Source organism: Nestor notabilis, unplaced genomic scaffold, assembly GCF_000696875.1.
Source record: "Nestor notabilis isolate BGI_N333 unplaced genomic scaffold, ASM69687v1 scaffold5962, whole genome shotgun sequence".
Taxonomy (NCBI): Eukaryota; Metazoa; Chordata; class Aves; order Psittaciformes; family Psittacidae; genus Nestor; species Nestor notabilis.
In genome coordinates this window covers 1-18,668 of record NW_009916861.1, presented here as the reverse complement: position 1 = coordinate 18,668, position 18,668 = coordinate 1, and the positions used below count along the sequence as shown (strand labels likewise).

The following is an 18,668-nucleotide window of genomic DNA, read 5'->3' as shown; positions in this document are numbered from 1 at the left end:
GAGCTGAACCAAAGGGAGGAGCAGAAGTTCTCACAGCTGTTATGGCCCTTTGTGAAAATGTGTGGCTGGGAGAAAACACTTGAACAGGAAATGGTAGAAGACAGACTTCTGTGAATTGAGCTCTTGTAGGTATTGAAGCATCTCCCTGGAAAGTTTAGTGGGAATGGGAGATGGAGGAGAAGGAAGAGAGGAGTTGGACATGCAGTACTCACATGTAGAGCTTCAGTCAGCACTTGTACCTCACCGGGCACTTCTGCACTCCTTTAAGACAGTGTTTCTCTTCATCTGTACTGTCCAGCGTAGTGCCATAATGGTTTCCTCCCTCTGTGGGTAGATGCAAAAAGAAGTTTTTTTTTTGCTGAACCAAATCACCTTTTGGCATGGCCCTTCTCTGCCTAAGAGAGTATCTTACTGGTGGGACACGCTAGAAACAGAGGCAAGAGATAGACTGGATGGGCACAGGAGTGAGTGTTTGTTTTACCAAATGGCTAGTGGTGCTTAAGGGCAACGCTATGTAATTCACTGTGTAATTCATTCATTACATAAAGCTCTAAACAACAGAGCACCCCATTTTAGGGCATTCACTCTGTCCTACCTGCACACATCTGGTCCTTTCATGCATTGCCAGAAATTATGGCTATGTCATAGTTAAAGGAATAGAGTAACTTCCCCAGTAAAGCTGTACCTTGTTTGTGCTGCACAAGACTGCTCACCTTGACTTGTTCTTGTTGGTTCTTCAGAGGTCCGTCTGCTGCCCTGGCTACTACGGACACATGTGTGAGATGTGCCCAGGGAAGCCAGGCCAGTGGTGCTCTGGGAATGGAGAATGCCAGGATGGCATCGAGGGCAGCGGAGAGTGCCGATGCCTGGAGGGCTTCCACGGCACTGCCTGTGAAATGTGTGAAGTGGGCCGATACGGAGCTGACTGCAAATCAGGTGACACTGGTGGCTATTGCAGTTGTCTCTATCATTCTGCTTGCAAGGGGAGAAAAGTGGCCACGTCTCAGCTCTCAGGAGGGGTGGTGGGAGGGAAGAAATGTCCCAAGATCTCTGAGACAGGTCAGCAGCTGGCAAGCCACTGAGAGACGGACAGTGAGAGTGAGTGCTTGTGGACAGCCAGAGGAGTGGCCCTGTTTTTCATCCTCAAACCAAGGCATGACAGACTGTGCTATGCCAGTCATCCTGCTGCCACCCAAACTACAGAAAGTAGAGGTGGGTGGTCTGTTCCTGGGCTTTTTGTCCTGGTAGCGAGGGAACGAGAGTAATACTCCTGTGACACTTTCTGTATGGCAGTTTGATGCATTAGATAGGAACGGAGCAGCTAGAGAAATGGCAGAAAGACTGCTTGTGGGACCTGTTGGTTTGACAGTGATGAGTGTTCATATTTCTCCTGCAGAATGTGCCTGTGACAACGGCATATGTAACGATGGACTGCAAGGGGATGGGAGCTGCGAGTGTTTCCCAGGGTGGAAGGGCCCTACCTGCCAAGAAAGTACGTGAGTATTACACTATGGTGTAATATTACCTTTTTGGCAGAGAAATCTGCATGGTCCTCTTCATTTGCCATAGCAATTCTCTGTTAGCAGAGCAAGGGGACCACTGTTGCATGTACTCTGCATCCCCCAAAAGCTTATCAGACTGTGCTAGCTCATTTCTGCACACAAGCTGTGTTTAGGGTGTGACTTCCCCAACAGCACATGAGTCCTCAACTTATTTGGATGAAATTCATATGGAGAAAAGCATATCCCCATCTTCCATCTCCACTGAGATTTGTGGCACCTCAAGAACAGTCCTTTGCCCTGGGAGAGAGAGAGAGGAGCTCGCAGCTAGATTGGGTTCATCATGAATCCTGTCACTTTGCAGGGCTTAATTTGAAGCCTCCAGAGGGCCCTAGTGTGTCTACTGAGTTGCTGTTTTGGTCACAAATTCGTTTATTTAGATGAGCTCAGGTGGTGGTCTGCAGTTCTTAATAAATCTGTCATTGTGTGTCAAAGTAATATGTTGAAGATGGTTGTTTTGGGATTATGATTACCATTGGGGTGAGGAGGAAGCTGAGCTCCTAAATACTTTGGGATGTTACAGGTTTGTACACAAAGATTGATTTTGTAGCGACGTAAAATGTTTTGGGGGCATTTAGAAATGGAAATTAGTGGAGCTGTCCTATCCAGTGCAAATGTAAAGCATGAAAAAAGTTCATCATTTTGTTTTTAAAGGGGCAAAGCCAAATGGCTCTGTATATCTGGGTTAACAAGGTTTCAGTCTTGTTTCATTCCTTCATTCATTCAGTGTGGAGATTATGCAGATAAGATCAAATTGAACTGTTAGATCAGACAGAGAACACCGAATTTACTCCATTGTAAAGTGCCAAAATGTAAATTCCACGTAAGACAGGAGAACTAGTATAACTGCTCGTTTCTCATCATCAGTTAGGGCGCCACAAGTGTGGCAGTGAGGTTGTTTACAGGGTCTTTTACTCTAGATGGCAGAAATGGTCCCAGCAAGTGCTAAATTGAAAATGCCAAGTGACATTTGTGTTTTCTTTTGCAGGAATCAAAATTGACTTATGCAATAACACTTGCCATGAAATGGCCAAGTAAGTACAGACAGGGAGCTGGGTCATCCTGAGAGAGCCATGTGTGTTTGTACGTGTTTTACATAGAGGTGATTCTGTGTTTAGGCTTCTCAGAGGGCTGGCAGAAGGTGTCTGCTCATTAAGGATGCATAAATTTCAGTTCCATTCTGGGAACTTTGGTGCATCAAGGAATTAAATAGGCTGATGGGCTATGATGACTCCCTCTTGCTGCCTTCTCCATCCTTTATCTGGTCTCCTATTTTGCGGTACTGAGACCCAGCCATCTCCATTGTACTGTGCAGAAGCACATGGGCATGGTGAGGGTGCACTGTATGAGGTGTGAAGCTTGTGTCTGGATGCCAGCTCCCTGGTCAGTGTGACTTGAGTATTTGGTGAAGAAATACACAGCAACTTCAGGCATGTTCCTCCTGTGGTTATAACTTGCATATGCCAGACTTGGGTAGTGTTTCCTACTGGCTGAGCAAATCAGGAGGTGTTGTCAGTGATTATTTCTCTCTTTCTTGTTTCAGCTGCCTCAATAGTTCTACAGATTCCTCACCTATGTGTTTCTGCACTGCTGGATATACAGGGAATGGGACCCATTGCACAGGTATGTCCAGCAAGTGTGGGCGATATTCAAGGCTTGCACACATGTGTTGAAGCTACACGAAGACAAGGGGTTTGTTTGTGAAATAAATGACATGGTGTTGCCAGAGGAGAGATCATTCAAATCCCATTCCTGTCAGCCATCCACCATGAACTCTGCCATGCTTTGGTTGAGAAGTTTTCCAGTCCATAGCTTTACACAGAATGCTCTTGATCTTGCTAGAGCCTGCAAGAGAGGGATAAAAAGGCAAGCAAGTGTAACGGCAGTCCTTATGGTTTATGAAGAGAGATGCGCATGAATGGGTTGTATTAGTTCTGATATCACAGCAGGAGTGGCAAAGATATAACAGTTTTGGCCATGAATCTCTTGAATATTGATGCTCCAATTCCCTAGAATTTTGTGCTCCTCCTAATTGTCCATGCCAAAATCAGGTATCAGTTGCACCAAAATTAAGTAAGATTTCAGGTTACTGCTCTAGAGCTACCTACAAACCTGGTCAAAAGCAAACAGACAAGAAAAAAAGAGTGATAAAATTTTAACAGTCAAAATACTGGTAGACATCACAGTTCCTTTTCAGTATTGCTCTTGTTTGAAAATGGGGGAGGGGGTAGGGGGGAAAGAAAAAAACCCTGAAGGTTCAGGAGAATATTTTCTTGTCTTACCATTAGTCCTCAATGCTAAAAGACTCTTAGTCTAATTAGGGGGTTATTTAAGATCAGCATGGCTTTTGACTGACCTTTCTCAGGTTCAGATGAGGCCCTAAGCCTTTAAGGAACCCACAGTTTCCTTAAGAATCAAAGGGATTTTAGTAAGATGATGTGGTCTGTGTTAAGACAGATCATTCTGTCACAGTTCATCTTTCCTAGATGCTCTGAGCTGATTCTGTGGCTCTTGTTTATGGTTACAGAAATAGATCCATGCACTATCAATCATGGTGGCTGCTCCATACATGCTGTGTGTACTAAAGTGTCTCCAGGAGAGAGGACCTGTGTTTGTAAGGAAGGCTATGCTGGAGATGGGACGCTCTGCATGGGTGAGTGCTTGGGGCATGTTTTGATGATAGCAGTGAGGCATCATCCATGTGAAGGGGCATTTCAGACTAAGAGTGTTAAAGTTTAACTTGAGTTAAAGGGTTGACTAACTCAGTTCTCCCTTCACTTTCTTCAAGCAGGGATTATTTCAAAGCAAGTAATTGTTAGCTGATCTTGATTCAACTGTCTACTTTTTGTTGAGGTGTATGCACACATACATGGACATGCACTGCATGTGCTCACCATTTTCCCAAGCCATGATTAGTGGTCATCACTGTCCCAGCACAGTGCCACACAAAACTGGGCAGAAATCCCATGGTGCCCTGGGCATCTGTCTCGCTGGATGGCCTCAGACCAGTGTTTTCATCTCTAACCAAGAGAGCCCTGGGAGTTTTCTTGCCCTGATGCATGTCATGGAGAGGTTCAGAGACAGGGTGGGGGCAGTCTCCCACAGTGGTGCTCTGTGATGAAGATGGTGCTGTGGGAGAGTCCAGTCCTCTCACATCCTTTAAAGCACACCCAGGCAGGTGTGAGATTTTCTGTGGGCAGATTTATCACAACTCAGAGACCACGTGTGGCAGGGGTAGATCTTGCAGTTGTACCCTAATCCTTTGATATCACAAGTCACTTTTCCACCTCAGTATTCCCAAGTTGGGAAGATCCTCCCTGTTGCTTTCCAATACCGCTTTGAATCACCAATTCCCAGGTGCTTTGAACAGCCCTCAGCAATAATGTGGCCTTGTTGTTTTGCTGCAGAAATCGATCTCTGTCTCGAAAGCAACGGGGGCTGCCACACCAACGCAGAATGCATTAAAACAGGCCCAAGGAAGGTGAGTATGTAAGATGGATTTCAGGGCAACATTATAATGGGGGTTGCCACAGCTGGGTAATTCTCCTAGAGGCAATCCTTTCCATTGCAGTGCACTGCCTTGTGCTTATTATCTTCCACATAGGAAAGATACCTGGAATGAACATGAAAAGATTGCTGTTTGCTTGAAAGCAGATGCCTTCTGTTGGCCAGAGGCTGGAGGCAGTCTCAAGTTCTATTTGTTGTTGACATGAGCATGGTTATTCATGACTGTAGCAGTGGGTGCTATACCACATGTTTTCCATCCAGCTCAGCCACTGTGTGTTTTCTTTACTGGGTCCAAGTTTCAGACAGATTCTGTTCTCCCTCCAGGTTGCCTGCAACTGTCTTCCTGGTTACAGTGGGAATGGTGTGAGCCAGTGCAACCCCATCAACTTGTGTGAGCAGGTATGCCTGCATTTTGCTGTTGGCAGAGGTGAAGGCCACAGCCTTGAATTGTTCCTTTCTCCTAGCAGTTAACAGCAACACCAGGGTTATCCTGCTTGTTTAGAGCTGGCTCTCTTGCCTTTTCACATTCCAAAGGGATTTCCTAGTCTGTTTGGTTTCCATTGCCTCTCACAATGACCTGCAATTATGTTGGCCACCTGACACTCCATCTTTTGGGAGAAGCAGTGTGGAAACTCTGACATAGGGTTGGAGACATGCAGGTTTGTTTTTCTGCATCCATTTGGTAGTGATGCATCACTGCCATGTCAAAATGTCTCTCTGAACCACAGGTTTTATCATCACTCTGGGTTGTAAGGTGAGGTGCAAAAGTCCATTTCATGGGAGGATTTGGTGCTGAAAAGCCCTTGAGGATTTTGGTGAGGTTTATTCTAAGGCACTGAAGAGATGGGAGGAATGGTTTCCTTCCACTGGGCTGGATGCAGTTAGCAGTTCCTGCATGCAAGTGGCTGTTCAAATTGTGGTAAATGTCCCTCCCTGGAAGCTTTTTGCTTTTCTTGCTAGAACAATGGAGGCTGCAGTCCGTTTGGGGTCTGTAAGAACACGGGCCCTGGCACTCGAAACTGCTCCTGCTCTTGGCTCACTATCGGAGATGGCTTCACCTGCCGTGGCAAATTGTATCGGGTGAGAAGCACACGCAGCATTTTGTCTGTTTGAGCCCCCTGCCCTGCAGCAAACTGCTCCCTCCCCTCCAAGTGTAAGCTGCAGGTGAACGGATCTGTAGTGTCGTATTGATGTGTGTGGTGTAGGAGTGGAGACTGGTGTTCTGAGGCAAACTGTCCGTAAATCATAGGAGTATTTGGTGTGCCAGCTGTGTGAGAGAATCACAGTAAAGCGACTTTGCTCCAAAGGGAGTTGTGACATGATGTGAACACTGTGCTGCTCTGCCATCATCCTTGGCCATACCTCCAGGGTGCTCTTTTCTTAATGTTATAAGCAAATGGGAGTCATTTTTATTTTTTTTTTCCCCCAAAGGAACCAACTTCTCCCAGTCTGTGGGATCAGGACAGGTCCCCTCTGGCCATGCCAGGCCTTGGGACCCAGTCTGGAGGGCAGTCTCCAGCTCTGTTGCAGATATAAAGCTATCCTTGGGCAAACTGGTGACCTTTTCTGGTAGTGACAAATAGAACTGTCATCCCCACAGCAGAGCCAGGAGAAAAGATATGGACTCAGTTCTGCGCTTCTGCTTTTACTGAAAGCTAGTGTGGTCAGGAGAGGGAATTTGCCCTGCCATTCCTATGTCTGCCACTCTGGACAGCATCCCAGATCTGATAGTGGCAGCACAGTGAGGGTAAAGCAGAGATTTTGTGAAGCACTGGACGTGTGCCATGAGCACAGGGTCAGTTAAACCCATGAGACAGCTGTTACAGAAGCAGCCAACTTTCATCTCTTTGTCCACTTCATCCCGCAGCACCTGCAGTATGAATGGTCAGACAGAGGTCACTGCCTGCTTTGTAACATCCATGTCATCCATGCCCACAGTGCTAGCAAGGGAGGGAGGGAAAGATCACTGCGTTCTGTCAGGAGAGGTGGTGTCTCATTGGGGTGGGAGAGTAATCTGGAGTGGAGGGAGCAGGTCACCATGCTGCCTGGTGAGGAGCAAGTAGAAGGGACTCTGCTAACACCGGTTGTTTCTCTTTGTTTAAGGAGCTTGGAAGCATTGAAGATGCATCCGTGTTCTTTAAGATGATACTGGTTGGTGATAAACAGCTTTGTTTTTGTCTCTGTGTAGTAAATCACACTTAGGGTTATCTGCAAAGGGTCTTGCTAACTGGAACTGTATTTTCTGTTTCCCTTCCCGTGAATGCTGTTCTACCACAGGCAGAAAACATCAAGGAGCTCAGTGGGGCAGGGCCTTTCACAGTCTTCGTCCCACGGACAGATTTCATAGGAAACAGCACAACAGTAAGTATCCTTCCATCCCAAGCACTGTATGTGTTTGGCAAGCTCCAGTTGTGGCAGTGTCCCCTCAGGGGCTGTTCTGCCTGGTGAATTGAAGCAAAGGGGCTGCACTGGAGAGGGTGAAAGGCACCTCCCGTTCTCCATCACTGTAAGAGCAGAGGTTTGGAGACCAGCTCACTGCAGAGACAGTTGAGGCACGGGTGGATATGGCCCCTGTTGTAAGGAGACCCTTACTGGAGACCCTGTCTCAGGGTCCTTGGAGGCACTGTGCCAAACCAGTGACGCATGGTGACTTTTGTTGACCATGGCTGTTAGGGGCTGGCAATAGCAAGGCTTCAAGGCATCTGTGACGAAGACCTCTTATTCCTTCTCTTTGCCTCAGGCCCTGCCATTCCACTTTCATTGGTCCCTTCCTTCTAGTCCCAAAAAGTGGGATGTTTGGGGCAAGTGGAAACCTGAGGAAGGAGAGATCCTTATTCATGACTCTGTAAACCAGTTTTTTAACTAACAGTTTTTTGACATCACAAGTCCTATTGTGCAGCTTCACATTACTAGTCCCAACCTTTTTCTCGTGGGCCCACCATACACTCAATAAAGGAACAGTTCCCAGTTCCCAGGCATCACTTCCTCAAGCCAGTGAGGTCATTTGTCCTCCATCAAGGGACCTGAATGCTGGTTTTGTTGAGCTGGTTGAAATTTCCCAAAGCTTTCATATGATTTTGTGCATTCACCATGTTTTGGGGGGACTAGCTTTCCTGCAGGGATGGGTCATAGGGGGCTTGGGCAATTCAGTCTCCCTCATCAGGTCTGGGGTCTCCTCTGCAAGGCAAAGTGTCTCTGGTGTGATCTCACTGTTGTTTTCTGTCTGCAGTTTGAGGAGTGGAGGAGCAGAGGTCTTCTCCGGGACCTGCTTCGCTACCACATGGTGGGTTGCCGGAAATTGCTGTCCAGTGACCTGGAAGCCCAGGAGTCTCTTACATCTTTATCTGGCCACAAAATGAAGATCACAGTGAAAGAGGTAGTTCTCTGCCACAATTCCCTTTCCTGGCCCACTTGCCAGGATGTCACTTCTGCTGTCATTTGAAGGCCACTGTGGTTGTGGCAGGTGACTTGCCTAGGGCCCACAGACAGCTCACAGGGCAGTGCCATGGGTGTGGATACCTCATCGTATCCCTTCTCTCTCAGAATAGCATCTATCTCAATGAGGAAGCCAAAGTAGTTGTGAGTGACATCGTTGGCATGAATGGGGTCATTCATTTCATCAACAAGATCCTCATTCCAAGTGACCTGGTGGACCGTAACATTTCCTCAAAGACCTCACGGGTAAGGCTGAAGCAGTGACTGTGTGATAGCTGCTGTGGTGAGGACAGGGTCCTTGTCCCAACTAGGGTCTTCGTCCCAACAGCTCTGATAGTGCTGTCCCTGATAAGCCCTTATCCCAAGACCACATGGGTTGCTCTTCCTCCCTGTTCCTAGCTGTGTAGGGTTTTTCTGAGGGCACGGGTTTGGCTCATGAAGATGACAGCATTTGTGGCATAGCCCGATATGAGACAGAAGGAGCCTTGTCCATCACCAGAAAGTAACAATACTGGATGTAGGCAGGCAGATTGTGTCCAGTGCCACTCCTTTTCCAGCACAGAGCAGATTGGAGTGTGAGATTGCCAATGGCTCCAATACTCCTCCAGCAAGCACTAGGAGCTTACAGATCCTGTGTTTTGCAGAAGATAATACGCTTTCTTTACAACACAACAGTGCTGAAATTCATCCCAGCTTCTGCCATAGCAGCGTCTACCTGGGATGAATGAGAAAATAGGTGGCTTTGAGAGCACCCAGCAGGCCAAATCCACCAGCATGATGATAACAGAGATAAACTTGTACTTAGCTACTGTACTTGTTAACCATCTGGTTTCTCCCCTGCATTGCTGCTCAGCTCCTGGAGAGGGATGTCTTAGTGACAGTTGTTTGCTTTCTTCCCTCTGCAGCAAAACATCACGGAAGTGGCAGAGGCCTTTGGGTACACCATTTACAGCAAGCTGCTGCAGGTGAGCAGCCTGACCCCTGCTGCTCTGTGGGGAGGTGGTGTGTACATGGGCATGTTCAGTTTGGGCTTGTGGCTTTTTCTTTGTATTCCCTCTTATCTCGGACAGGAAGCGGAGCTGCTGCCACTCATTAGTGACCCCCTGCACAGACCCTTCACCATGCTGTGGCCCACAAATGCTGCATTTAATGCCCTCTCAGAGAAAAGGCAGAAGTGGCTGTACCGCAGAGAGCATCGGGACGTGTTGGCATCCTACCTCAAAGCACACATGGTCAGGGACACAAAGGTAAATGGAACAGCAAACAGGCTTATACCTCCCCAGGCCACATGTAGTGCCTATGGTTGTGCCAGAGCAATCTTACCAAATATTTTCCTGCTTTAGAACGTGCAGCATATTAGTTGTCTTGAAAGGATCCAAAGTAACTATTGCTTCATCATGAACCCCTGGTGCAGCATGGCTTAGCTGAAGCCTTATGTCTTCAACTTCTTGGGGAGGCAACATCACCACCAGACTGTCAGCCCAAGGCTCACAGACAGGCTGTTGTCTACAGGGGTAATGAACAAGGGAAGAGTTCCTCTGAGCAAAACCAGGCCCTGATTATGCACTCTGGTCTCTCACTATTCAGGAATCTTGGACTAACGCAGCATAGTTAGACTGTTCTACCCACAATGGCTTCATGTGCTGCCACGTTACCCCACTGTCAGTGTGGCTGTTGACCCGTGTCTTCAGTAGGGAACTGCCAGTTTTTGCATCTCTCCCTTCACATTCTTGTTTCTCCCTCTTAGATTGTTGCTGGTAACGTGCCCCAGATTGAATCCATACGGACCATGCATGGCTCCACCATCTCATTCAGCTGCAGCAAAATCCATGTGGTGAGTGATGACAATGCTGGGCTTGGCTTTCCACTGAGCAGGTGTCCCTGGGCATAGCCACATGGCAACTGATGGTCCAAGTTGGTCACTGGCAGAAAGTGAACAGAATTGGGTGCTTGCAGGCTGAGACACCCCATTTCCCTGGCTACAGCTGAGCCTGTAAAGAAGCTTGAGACTCTGTGGCCAGCTGCCAGGGAAGTGTGTAACCAGCACATGCACTTAATGACGACCAGGTTGCAAAGTCAATTGTGTGATGCTGTGACCTTTACAGAGCATGTGTTGCCTGGACAAAGACCATTTCTTAGGAGAGATGGCCATCAAAAGTGGCAGTCAGGAAGGGTGGTTAAGGACGTAAGCACAGAGACTTTGGAGAGTTCTTAGGGTGATTGAGGTGTCATGGCAGCCAAAAGGGCAACTTTGGGTAGTGCAGCCAGGATGTAAGATGTGCCAGGATCACAAGTTGCTTTCTTCCTGTGACAGGGAGAGCTTCTGGTGGGGAACGGTGATGCCACTATCATCCAGAGGCACATGGAATTCAATGCAGGCATTGCTTATGGCATTGATAGGCTGTTGGAACCACCAGATCTGGGATCTCGGTGTGATGAGTTCATCTCTGTTGAGCTGCAGGTGAGCACTTGTGATGAGGCCAGTGAGGATCTGTGCCACCTCTTGAGCTCCATGCCTGGGAAGGGGGATGTTGGGGAAGGGGGATTGCTGCTCTTCCTTGGCAAAGCTCCAAGCAGCCAAGAGATGCAGGAGCACATACCAAGTTGCTGTGAGGTTTCTTTCTTCCCTTCACAGGGATCTATGGAGAGCTGTGGACTCTGTGGCTTCGAGCCACCCTGCCCTGCTGGCTCCATTCAACGGGTAAAGCTTACAGCTTTGTCAACAAGAAGGCCTCTTACAGGGCTGATGACATTACCCACACACCCCTTGTGCTTTAACAGCTAAATGAAGGCTTACCTTGCCCCTAGTCACATGGTCCTGTAGGGCAAGAGCTGGGCTAAGCTGCATGGTGTCAGAGGCTCCGATGCTCTTTGCTTGGTCAATCCCTATATGGGTGACAGCAGTACAGGGGTCCCTGCAGCAGCACTGGCGGCTTCTCTGAGTGCTTTATAGCAAAAGAGCTTACCCTGGCCTCTGGAGATGGGCCAGAGATGAGATGGTGAGCAGCCTTGGCGGGTAGCGGTTGTACCCCACTCTCACTGCATCAGCTGGTGTCCCTCTCTGCTGGGTTTCTGACATGTCCCTGAGGTACACTGTGGCTCCTATGTCACCAGCCCCATCACATGTTAGGAAGACTCTGTTACTTGTCATAAGGCTGAATGAGTGGCACAGGAAAAGTCAAGGTGAGATATCAATGACCAATGTGGCAAACTCTGTGTTTTGCCTGTTTCCTCACAGGGGGAAACGAGGCGCTGCTTGTATAACGGCAACCAGCTGTTGAGAAACACCTTTCTGTTTCATCACAACTCCCTGTTGCGGCCGTCCTGGCCACCCTCCCCGTGGGAACCCTTCAGAAGACACTTCTCTTCCAGGGGGCTTCTGAAACACGGCTGCAAGAGGAGCTGCATTTCCACCCAGTGGGTCCCTCAGTGCTGTGCAAACCACTATGGCCGTGAATGTCGGGGTAAGGAGCCACATGACCCTTTCCCACCCCAGCCCTTTCTCTCGTGGGAAGGTGATTAATGGTTCAGCACATCTGGCATCCATGACTGTGTTTCCTGGAGAAGGCTGGGCAAAACCCCAGGCATGGAGCCCTAGTCTGTAGAGGGCACAGGGAACGGTTCCCTGGGAGAGCGCCATGGTGAGCCTAGGGCACAGGGCTGCTGGGGGTGGCTGTCAGACCTGTCACTCACCCCTGGATGTTGCAGATGCTCAACCATTCCCTGACATCTGCCCTCTGTGCTTTGTGCATGGGCACCTTTCACTCCTTGGATGAGTCTGCTGCCAGACCATGGGGTCTTATCCCAGCTGTCACCTCATGATAAGGTCTCACCCTCATCATGGGGTGAGCCAGCACAGACTCAGCAAATTGCACCAGAGGGTCTTCCCAGGCTGGAAGTTAGGCCAGTTTTGCCCCTCATGCCCCTGTCCTTGAGGTTTATTGTCATGGGGTGTCCCCAGCATTCACTCCCCAGAGTGAATGGGGAGCAGAGCAGGCTCTGTGGCCAAGGACCCCATAAGCAGCAGCTCACGTGGCAGCTGGTGTGCAGGCTCTGCACAGGGGCAGTGAATGGCTCCCCTCCAGCACAGGGCCACTTTGTCACACAGCCTCACTAAGGTGTCCCGTTTGCAGCATGCCCAGGAGGGCTGGAGGCACCGTGCAGTAACCGTGGCACCTGCCATGACAAAATCGGTGGCTCGGGGCGATGCAACTGCAGCCAGGCCTTCATCGGGACCAGCTGCGAGCTCTGTGCTCCGGGCAGATATGGACCAGACTGCCGAGGTAAGGGCGAGCTGCAGGGTGGCAGCGGCACAGAGGGTTTGCTCAGAGGTGGCTGTGTCACGTGGTGCTACTTGGAGAGGGGTCAGGTGCTGGGTTGACCTCTTACAGCATGGAAATCAGTGCTGCCACATGCACATTGGTCCTCACAGCACTCGGGTCAGACCTGTGGGGCTGGGAACATCCTCCATGGGTTCCTTCTCGGCTGGACAGCCATTAGTCCAGCTGTAGTCTGAGAAGGCTGGATGGCACGTGCCAGGAGCTGTCGCCAGTGCGGCCATGATGCCAATGGACTCACCTCCATGCTGAGGCCATTTGGGGGGCCTCTTGTTTGTCAAAGCACAGCTGAGAGCCCTGATCTGGCAGAAAGTATTAAGATGTATTTTGAGCTGGGGGACAAAGCCTGAAGTTGTGATGAACCCTGTACAGAAAGAGCATCTCCTGGGACATGCTCAGCAGGGACCTGGGAGCCGGGGGATGCAAAGGGAAGGAAAATGGAGCCCCCCCATCCTTCCACCCCAAGCCGGGCCTTACTGGATCTCCAGGAATGTTTTTGATGGCTTTGGAGGGACTGAGAGTGAAAAATACATCTCTAGAAATGCCCAGGGGAGGGGAATGATGGGGATTTGTGGGTGCAAAGAGGGTTCCCCTCCTCCCTGAAGGGTGCAAGTTGCAGGGGCAGGGGACCAGGGCAGGAACTGCCCACACAAGCCACATCTCTGCCATGTGGCTGCGCCATGGCCTGAGCGTGGCCTTTTGCTGCCACCAAGGGACAGTGTTTTTCTCCATTCCTCAGAGTGTAACTGCACTGAGAACGGCGTGTGCAATGGAGGACTGCATGGTGATGGCTTCTGCTTCTGTGCCGAGGGCTGGACTGGAGACCACTGTGAAACCAGGCTAGGTGAGGGCTGCCAACCCCCACCACCTGCTGTTCCCTGGGACCCAGTGCCCTATGGCTGCTTTACTAGTAGCTGGATTGTTCAAGCAGCTGGTCAGAAATATCTCCAAAAAGGAGCTCTCGGTTGCAGGGCTCATCCTGAGATCTGGTTCATGCTGTTGAATTTCACAAGGGTTGGGGTGGTGAGGAGGAGGAAAGCTCCACTTGATCATGAACAAACCCCTGTGCTCCTAGAAGACCTTAAGGGTGAGATGAAAGCCTCAAGTGTATGTGAAGGAACAGTCCTCTGCATTTGGGCAAGGCATCTGCAGAAAAGCACAGGGGTAAAGAGGGGGGAACGTGGTGCAGGTGGCCTGGGGCAGAGGCTGGTGATGGCAGCCATGCCTGTGTACAAGCCCTTAGATCATTCTGGCCTGTGTGTGTTCTGTGTTCAGTCATGACGCCCTCCTGCTCCCCGCCATGCCACCCCCAGGCCGTCTGCCGTGACAACAACCTCTGTGAATGCAACCTGCACTATGAGGGTGATGGGAGGATGTGCTCAGGTAAGGGCGAGCCACGAGGGGCTGGGCTGGAGGGATGGTGAGCAGAGGGGAAAGCAGACAACACTGCAAGGCAGCAGGTGACCATTTCCTATTGGCAACCTGGTGTTGTGTGACAGACACACTGACCATCAGGACACTTGGCAAGGTGTTTTAGTTAAGCTAATTCTTCTATCCCTGCAGTGATCGACATGTGCAGCCAGGACAATGGGGGGTGTGCCAGGCACGCACAGTGCACGCAGGTTGGTGTGAACGTCTCCTGTGCCTGTGCTCCTGGGTACGGAGGCGACGGCTTCGTCTGCGACCCCCTAGACCGGTGCGCGGACGGCAGGAACGGGGACTGCAGCCAGCACGCCAACTGCATCAGCACCGGCCCGGTGAGTACAGCCCATCCGTCCCTTCACAGGGAGGGCTGCGTGCCTGGGAGAACAGCCCCTGAGGCTGCGGTGGGATGCTTCATGCTCCTGGAGGACAGCAATGTGACAGCATCCCTTGTTACTGTGGTCTCCAGGCCTCTCCGGTCCCCTCAGCTGTTGTGCTCATCCTGCAGGTCCTTACCTCCAGGCAGGGGCCATGCCTTGTCCTGCTGCCTGGCTGTTGTGATGGTCCTGATGATGTTATGCTGAGGCCATTTTCCCCCATTCCTCTGTCTGAGGGGAATAAGCTATGTCAGTTGTAGCATTTTTGGACTGTTCTGGGGGCTCAAGGATGGTCCTCCAAGGGTGATGCTGGCCATTTTTGCAGAGGAACCAGAGCCGCTCACTGCAGGCCAGAAGATGGGACTGGGTGCATGATGTGCAGAATCATGAGCCACATACCTTGAAGCTCAGCTCTCTTTCAAACAGCATGTGACAGGGATTCATTCAATGTGATGTTTTTTGGTTTGTGGGCGGTTGGATGTGGAGGTAGAACAGAGGCCATGTGGCCTTTCATAGCTCTGTCATAGTCACAGCAGGTTGTAGAGGCATTCTGAAGGCTCATCCCCGTCTTCACAGGGATACAAGGATCCCCAGCTGCCATCTGGGTGATCGCACTCACACAAATGCCCTCCTTCCTTTGTGCTGCAGAACGAGCGGCGCTGCGAGTGCAAGCAGGGCTACGTTGGTGACGGGATCCAGTGCCTGGAGGAGGCCATGCCCCCCACGGACCGGTGCCTGGAAGACAATGGGCAGTGCCATCGGGAGGCCATTTGCACTGACCTGCACTTCCATGGTGAGTGTGTTCAACTGTGGCAGTGCCAGGGATGATGTTCCATGGAGAGATCACACTCCCTCATCCTTTACTTCCCAGCTGGGGCACCCCTCAGGAGAGCTGGAGGGCAGGATGGCCAAGAGGCCAGGGACTTATCTATCTCTTTAAGCCCAGCTGGTAACTCAGAACCACGCAGCCGTTCACTCACTCCCCCCACTTCTTCTCACCCTATTCCCAGAGGGACGGGGAGGAGAATCAAAAGAATGTAACTCCCACGGGTTGAGATAACAGCTCTCCAGTAACTACGGCATAATACAAAACCACGACTGCTACCACCAATGATAATAATGATAGAGGAAATAACAAGGGGAGAGGATACAATTACTCACCAGCCTCCGACCGATACCCAGCCCGACCCGAGCAGCGATCTGGGCCTTCCGGGTGACTCCCCTCAGTTTATATACTGGGCATGACGTGCTGTGGTATGGAATACCCCTTTGGCCAGTTTGGGTCAGGTGTCCTGCCTCTGCTTCCAACCGGCTTCCCCTCTTCCCTGGCAGAGCATGAGACTGAGAAAGTCCTTGATTGGGGTAAGCAACAATTACTTAGCAACAACTAAAAACATGGATGTTATCAGCATTGTTCTCAGACTAAAGTCAAAACCACAGCACTGTACCAGCTACTAAGAAGGAGAAGATTAACTGTTACAGCTGAACCCAGGACACTTGGTCTGGTTTTCACGTTCACCTTTTCCACTAAATGTTATATGGGGAGGACAAGCCATCCTTGACTGCTCTCCTGTGATGCGTGAGGTGGCCTCTAGTGGGATTACACTGCCAGTAAGCACTGAGTCCCTTGTGGAAGGCTCAGAGGAAGCTGTGCTGCATCCCACCTCACCCTCACTTGAGCATGAACCACATCCCACCCTCCCATGCAGCACAAAGCACTCCATTGGCAGTGCTGTCCGTGCTCACACAGGGGACCCAGGTGACTGCCCCAGGGAGCTGCTCACTCTCTGTAATGTACTGTACTGTACTGATACTCTCTTGGTATTTTGCAGATAAGACCATGGGTGTGTTTCATCTGCAGTCACCCCGGAAAAAGTATGACTTCACGTACGAGCAGGCTCGGGAGGCCTGCAAAGCACTCCATTGGCAGTGCTGTCCGTGCTCACACAGGGGACCCAGGTGACTGCCCCAGGGAGCTGCTCACTCTCTGTAATGTACTGTACTGTACTGATACTCTCTTGGTATTTTGCAGATAAGACCATGGGTGTGTTTCATCTGCAGTCACCCCGGAAAAAGTATGACTTCACGTACGAGCAGGCTCGGGAGGCCTGTGCTGCGGAAGGTGCTTCCCTGGCCACTTTCCGGCAGCTCTCGGCAGCCCAGCAGGTCAGGACAGGGTGCACAGGTTGGGCATGGGCTGGCTGCATTGCCTTGTGGACGTGCAGGTGGGTGGGTGACCCTTCATCCTCCCAACCAGGCTCTGTTTGCGCTGTTTACATCCATGAAGCCAGGAGGGCTGGTGGCTCTTGCCAGTCACACTGGGATGAGAGCTCTGGCAGTGCTTAAACCCTTCAGGTGTTGGGAGGATGTTGGATAAGGCTACACAATGGGAGTGTGCATCAGGGCAGAAAACCTGGGCCGGAGATGCTATTTTTAATCTAATCATTCATTTTCCTCTGCTAGATGGGATTCCATCTGTGCTTGGTGGGCTGGTTGGACAACGGCACAGCTGGGTACCCCACGGCCTACCCCAACCCCAGCTGTGGGGCTAACCGCGTGGGCATCGTGGACTATGGCTCCCGGAGCAACCTGAGTGAGACCTGGGATGCGTTCTGCTACCGGGAGAAGGGTGAGTGGCACAAACACGTTTCCTGGGGATGATCCTGTGGAGCACAAGAGGAGTGTCGGGGCAGCAGGCAGAGATCTGCCCTCTGGCCAGGGGGGCACGTCACCCTCTCCTCATGCCTGTGGTGGGAGGGAACATGCTGAGGGGTATCCAGAAGTCAAGGGAGAGGCCCATGGGTTTGGTGAGTCAAGTCACATCCTGGTGTTCCTGTGCAGATCTGACTTGCACCTGCCGTGATGGGTTTGTGGGTGATGGGTACTGGTGCAGCGGAAAACTCCCTGACGTGCTCGCGGACAACACTCGCTTCTCCACCTTCTATTCCGTGAGTGACGCTCCCCTGGTGTCTCAGAATGCCAGCAGCCGGGAACAAGGCAGATGGAGGGATTGGCTGTAGCAGGGAGAAGTGGTGGTTTAGTCTGTGTGCGAGAGGAGGAGAGTACAAACACAGAGGTGTTTGCTTTCCGGGGCTGGGGGATGTTTCCTGGGCTGGGGAAGGTGATAGCACTGCTCTGCCGGCAACGTGCTGATGGGAATATGTCCCATCTTTTCCAGATGTTGCTCGATTTTGCCAATGACACAGAAGAAGGACTGGATTTTTTCATCTATTTGTCTGATGACTCTGCTCCCAAAACTCTCTTTGTCCCCCTGAATTCTGGCTTTGCAGACAACAAAGTAAGTCAGAAGGGGTGAGCAGCTGCTCAAGGGGGCATGGAGAGCAGGAGTCCCCCAAGGCTGGCAAAATGGTGATGTGAAATCTGGGGAAGGAGGTATTTAAACCAGAGGGGACCGCTGGAGGTCTCTAGTCCAACCTCTCGCTCAGAAGAGCTGTTTAGGTCAGGTTGTTCAGAGCCTTTGCCAGTTGAGCTTTGGCTGTTTCAAAGGATGGCAATCTCCCCTTCTCTGCAGAGTAGTTTCATGCCATGTTGCCCATGAATTGAGCTGTCTTGTGGCCGTGGAGCATGTTGGGGCTCAGGCCAGGAGGAGGCTGCACACAGGGGAGGGGTGGGAGCCAGCTCAGCTGTTTCTCAGCCCTGCTCCTCCCTGTTGCTTTTTCAGACACTGACAGGGGAAGAACTGAAGCTCCATGTGTCCTCCAGCAATGTCGTCCTCTTCAGCTTCAACCTCACGACGGGCACCATCATCCCGTCCCAGTCAGGATATGACCTCCAAGTATCAGACCTCCCAGTGGGCAACGGTACAGAGCACTCAGTAGGTTTAACCTCCACAGAGGTCAAAGAAAACCCCACAAGTTTTCACCACGTCTCTTTTGAGGCAGAGAACAATGGGGAGGCTTTCTGGTCGGGTGACGTGTCTGTGTTCTGTACTGCAGGACGCCAAGGGAATCAATAACACGATGATTGTGGAGTGGGACATCGTAGCATTCAACGGCATCATTCATGCAATT

The 18,668-nt window shown here is 50.8% G+C and overlaps 1 protein-coding gene across 1 annotated transcript in view; it reads left to right on the top strand.

Annotated features, from left to right (window-relative positions):
• STAB1 (stabilin 1) overlaps window positions 1-18,458 on the top strand; it is a gene marked incomplete at its 3' end in the record, with an annotated part of 60,013 nt that extends 41,555 nt beyond the window's left edge. Inside the window, exons 36-63 of the mRNA XM_010024781.1 lie at window positions 741-936; window positions 1,397-1,492; window positions 2,548-2,593; window positions 3,103-3,182; window positions 4,087-4,212; window positions 4,967-5,040; window positions 5,391-5,465; window positions 6,027-6,146; window positions 7,170-7,217; window positions 7,344-7,427; window positions 8,296-8,442; window positions 8,610-8,747; window positions 9,407-9,466; window positions 9,572-9,748; window positions 10,249-10,335; window positions 10,816-10,962; window positions 11,137-11,202; window positions 11,740-11,965; window positions 12,635-12,784; window positions 13,578-13,682; window positions 14,114-14,221; window positions 14,402-14,595; window positions 15,286-15,430; window positions 16,670-16,803; window positions 17,101-17,266; window positions 17,479-17,585; window positions 17,816-17,935; window positions 18,320-18,458. Of these exons, the coding sequence (XP_010023083.1) occupies window positions 741-936; window positions 1,397-1,492; window positions 2,548-2,593; window positions 3,103-3,182; window positions 4,087-4,212; window positions 4,967-5,040; window positions 5,391-5,465; window positions 6,027-6,146; window positions 7,170-7,217; window positions 7,344-7,427; window positions 8,296-8,442; window positions 8,610-8,747; window positions 9,407-9,466; window positions 9,572-9,748; window positions 10,249-10,335; window positions 10,816-10,962; window positions 11,137-11,202; window positions 11,740-11,965; window positions 12,635-12,784; window positions 13,578-13,682; window positions 14,114-14,221; window positions 14,402-14,595; window positions 15,286-15,430; window positions 16,670-16,803; window positions 17,101-17,266; window positions 17,479-17,585; window positions 17,816-17,935; window positions 18,320-18,458 (3,361 nt within the window). The remainder of the gene's footprint in view (window positions 1-740; window positions 937-1,396; window positions 1,493-2,547; window positions 2,594-3,102; window positions 3,183-4,086; window positions 4,213-4,966; window positions 5,041-5,390; window positions 5,466-6,026; window positions 6,147-7,169; window positions 7,218-7,343; window positions 7,428-8,295; window positions 8,443-8,609; window positions 8,748-9,406; window positions 9,467-9,571; window positions 9,749-10,248; window positions 10,336-10,815; window positions 10,963-11,136; window positions 11,203-11,739; window positions 11,966-12,634; window positions 12,785-13,577; window positions 13,683-14,113; window positions 14,222-14,401; window positions 14,596-15,285; window positions 15,431-16,669; window positions 16,804-17,100; window positions 17,267-17,478; window positions 17,586-17,815; window positions 17,936-18,319) is intronic.
• Window positions 18,459-18,668: the final 210 nt, after the last annotated feature.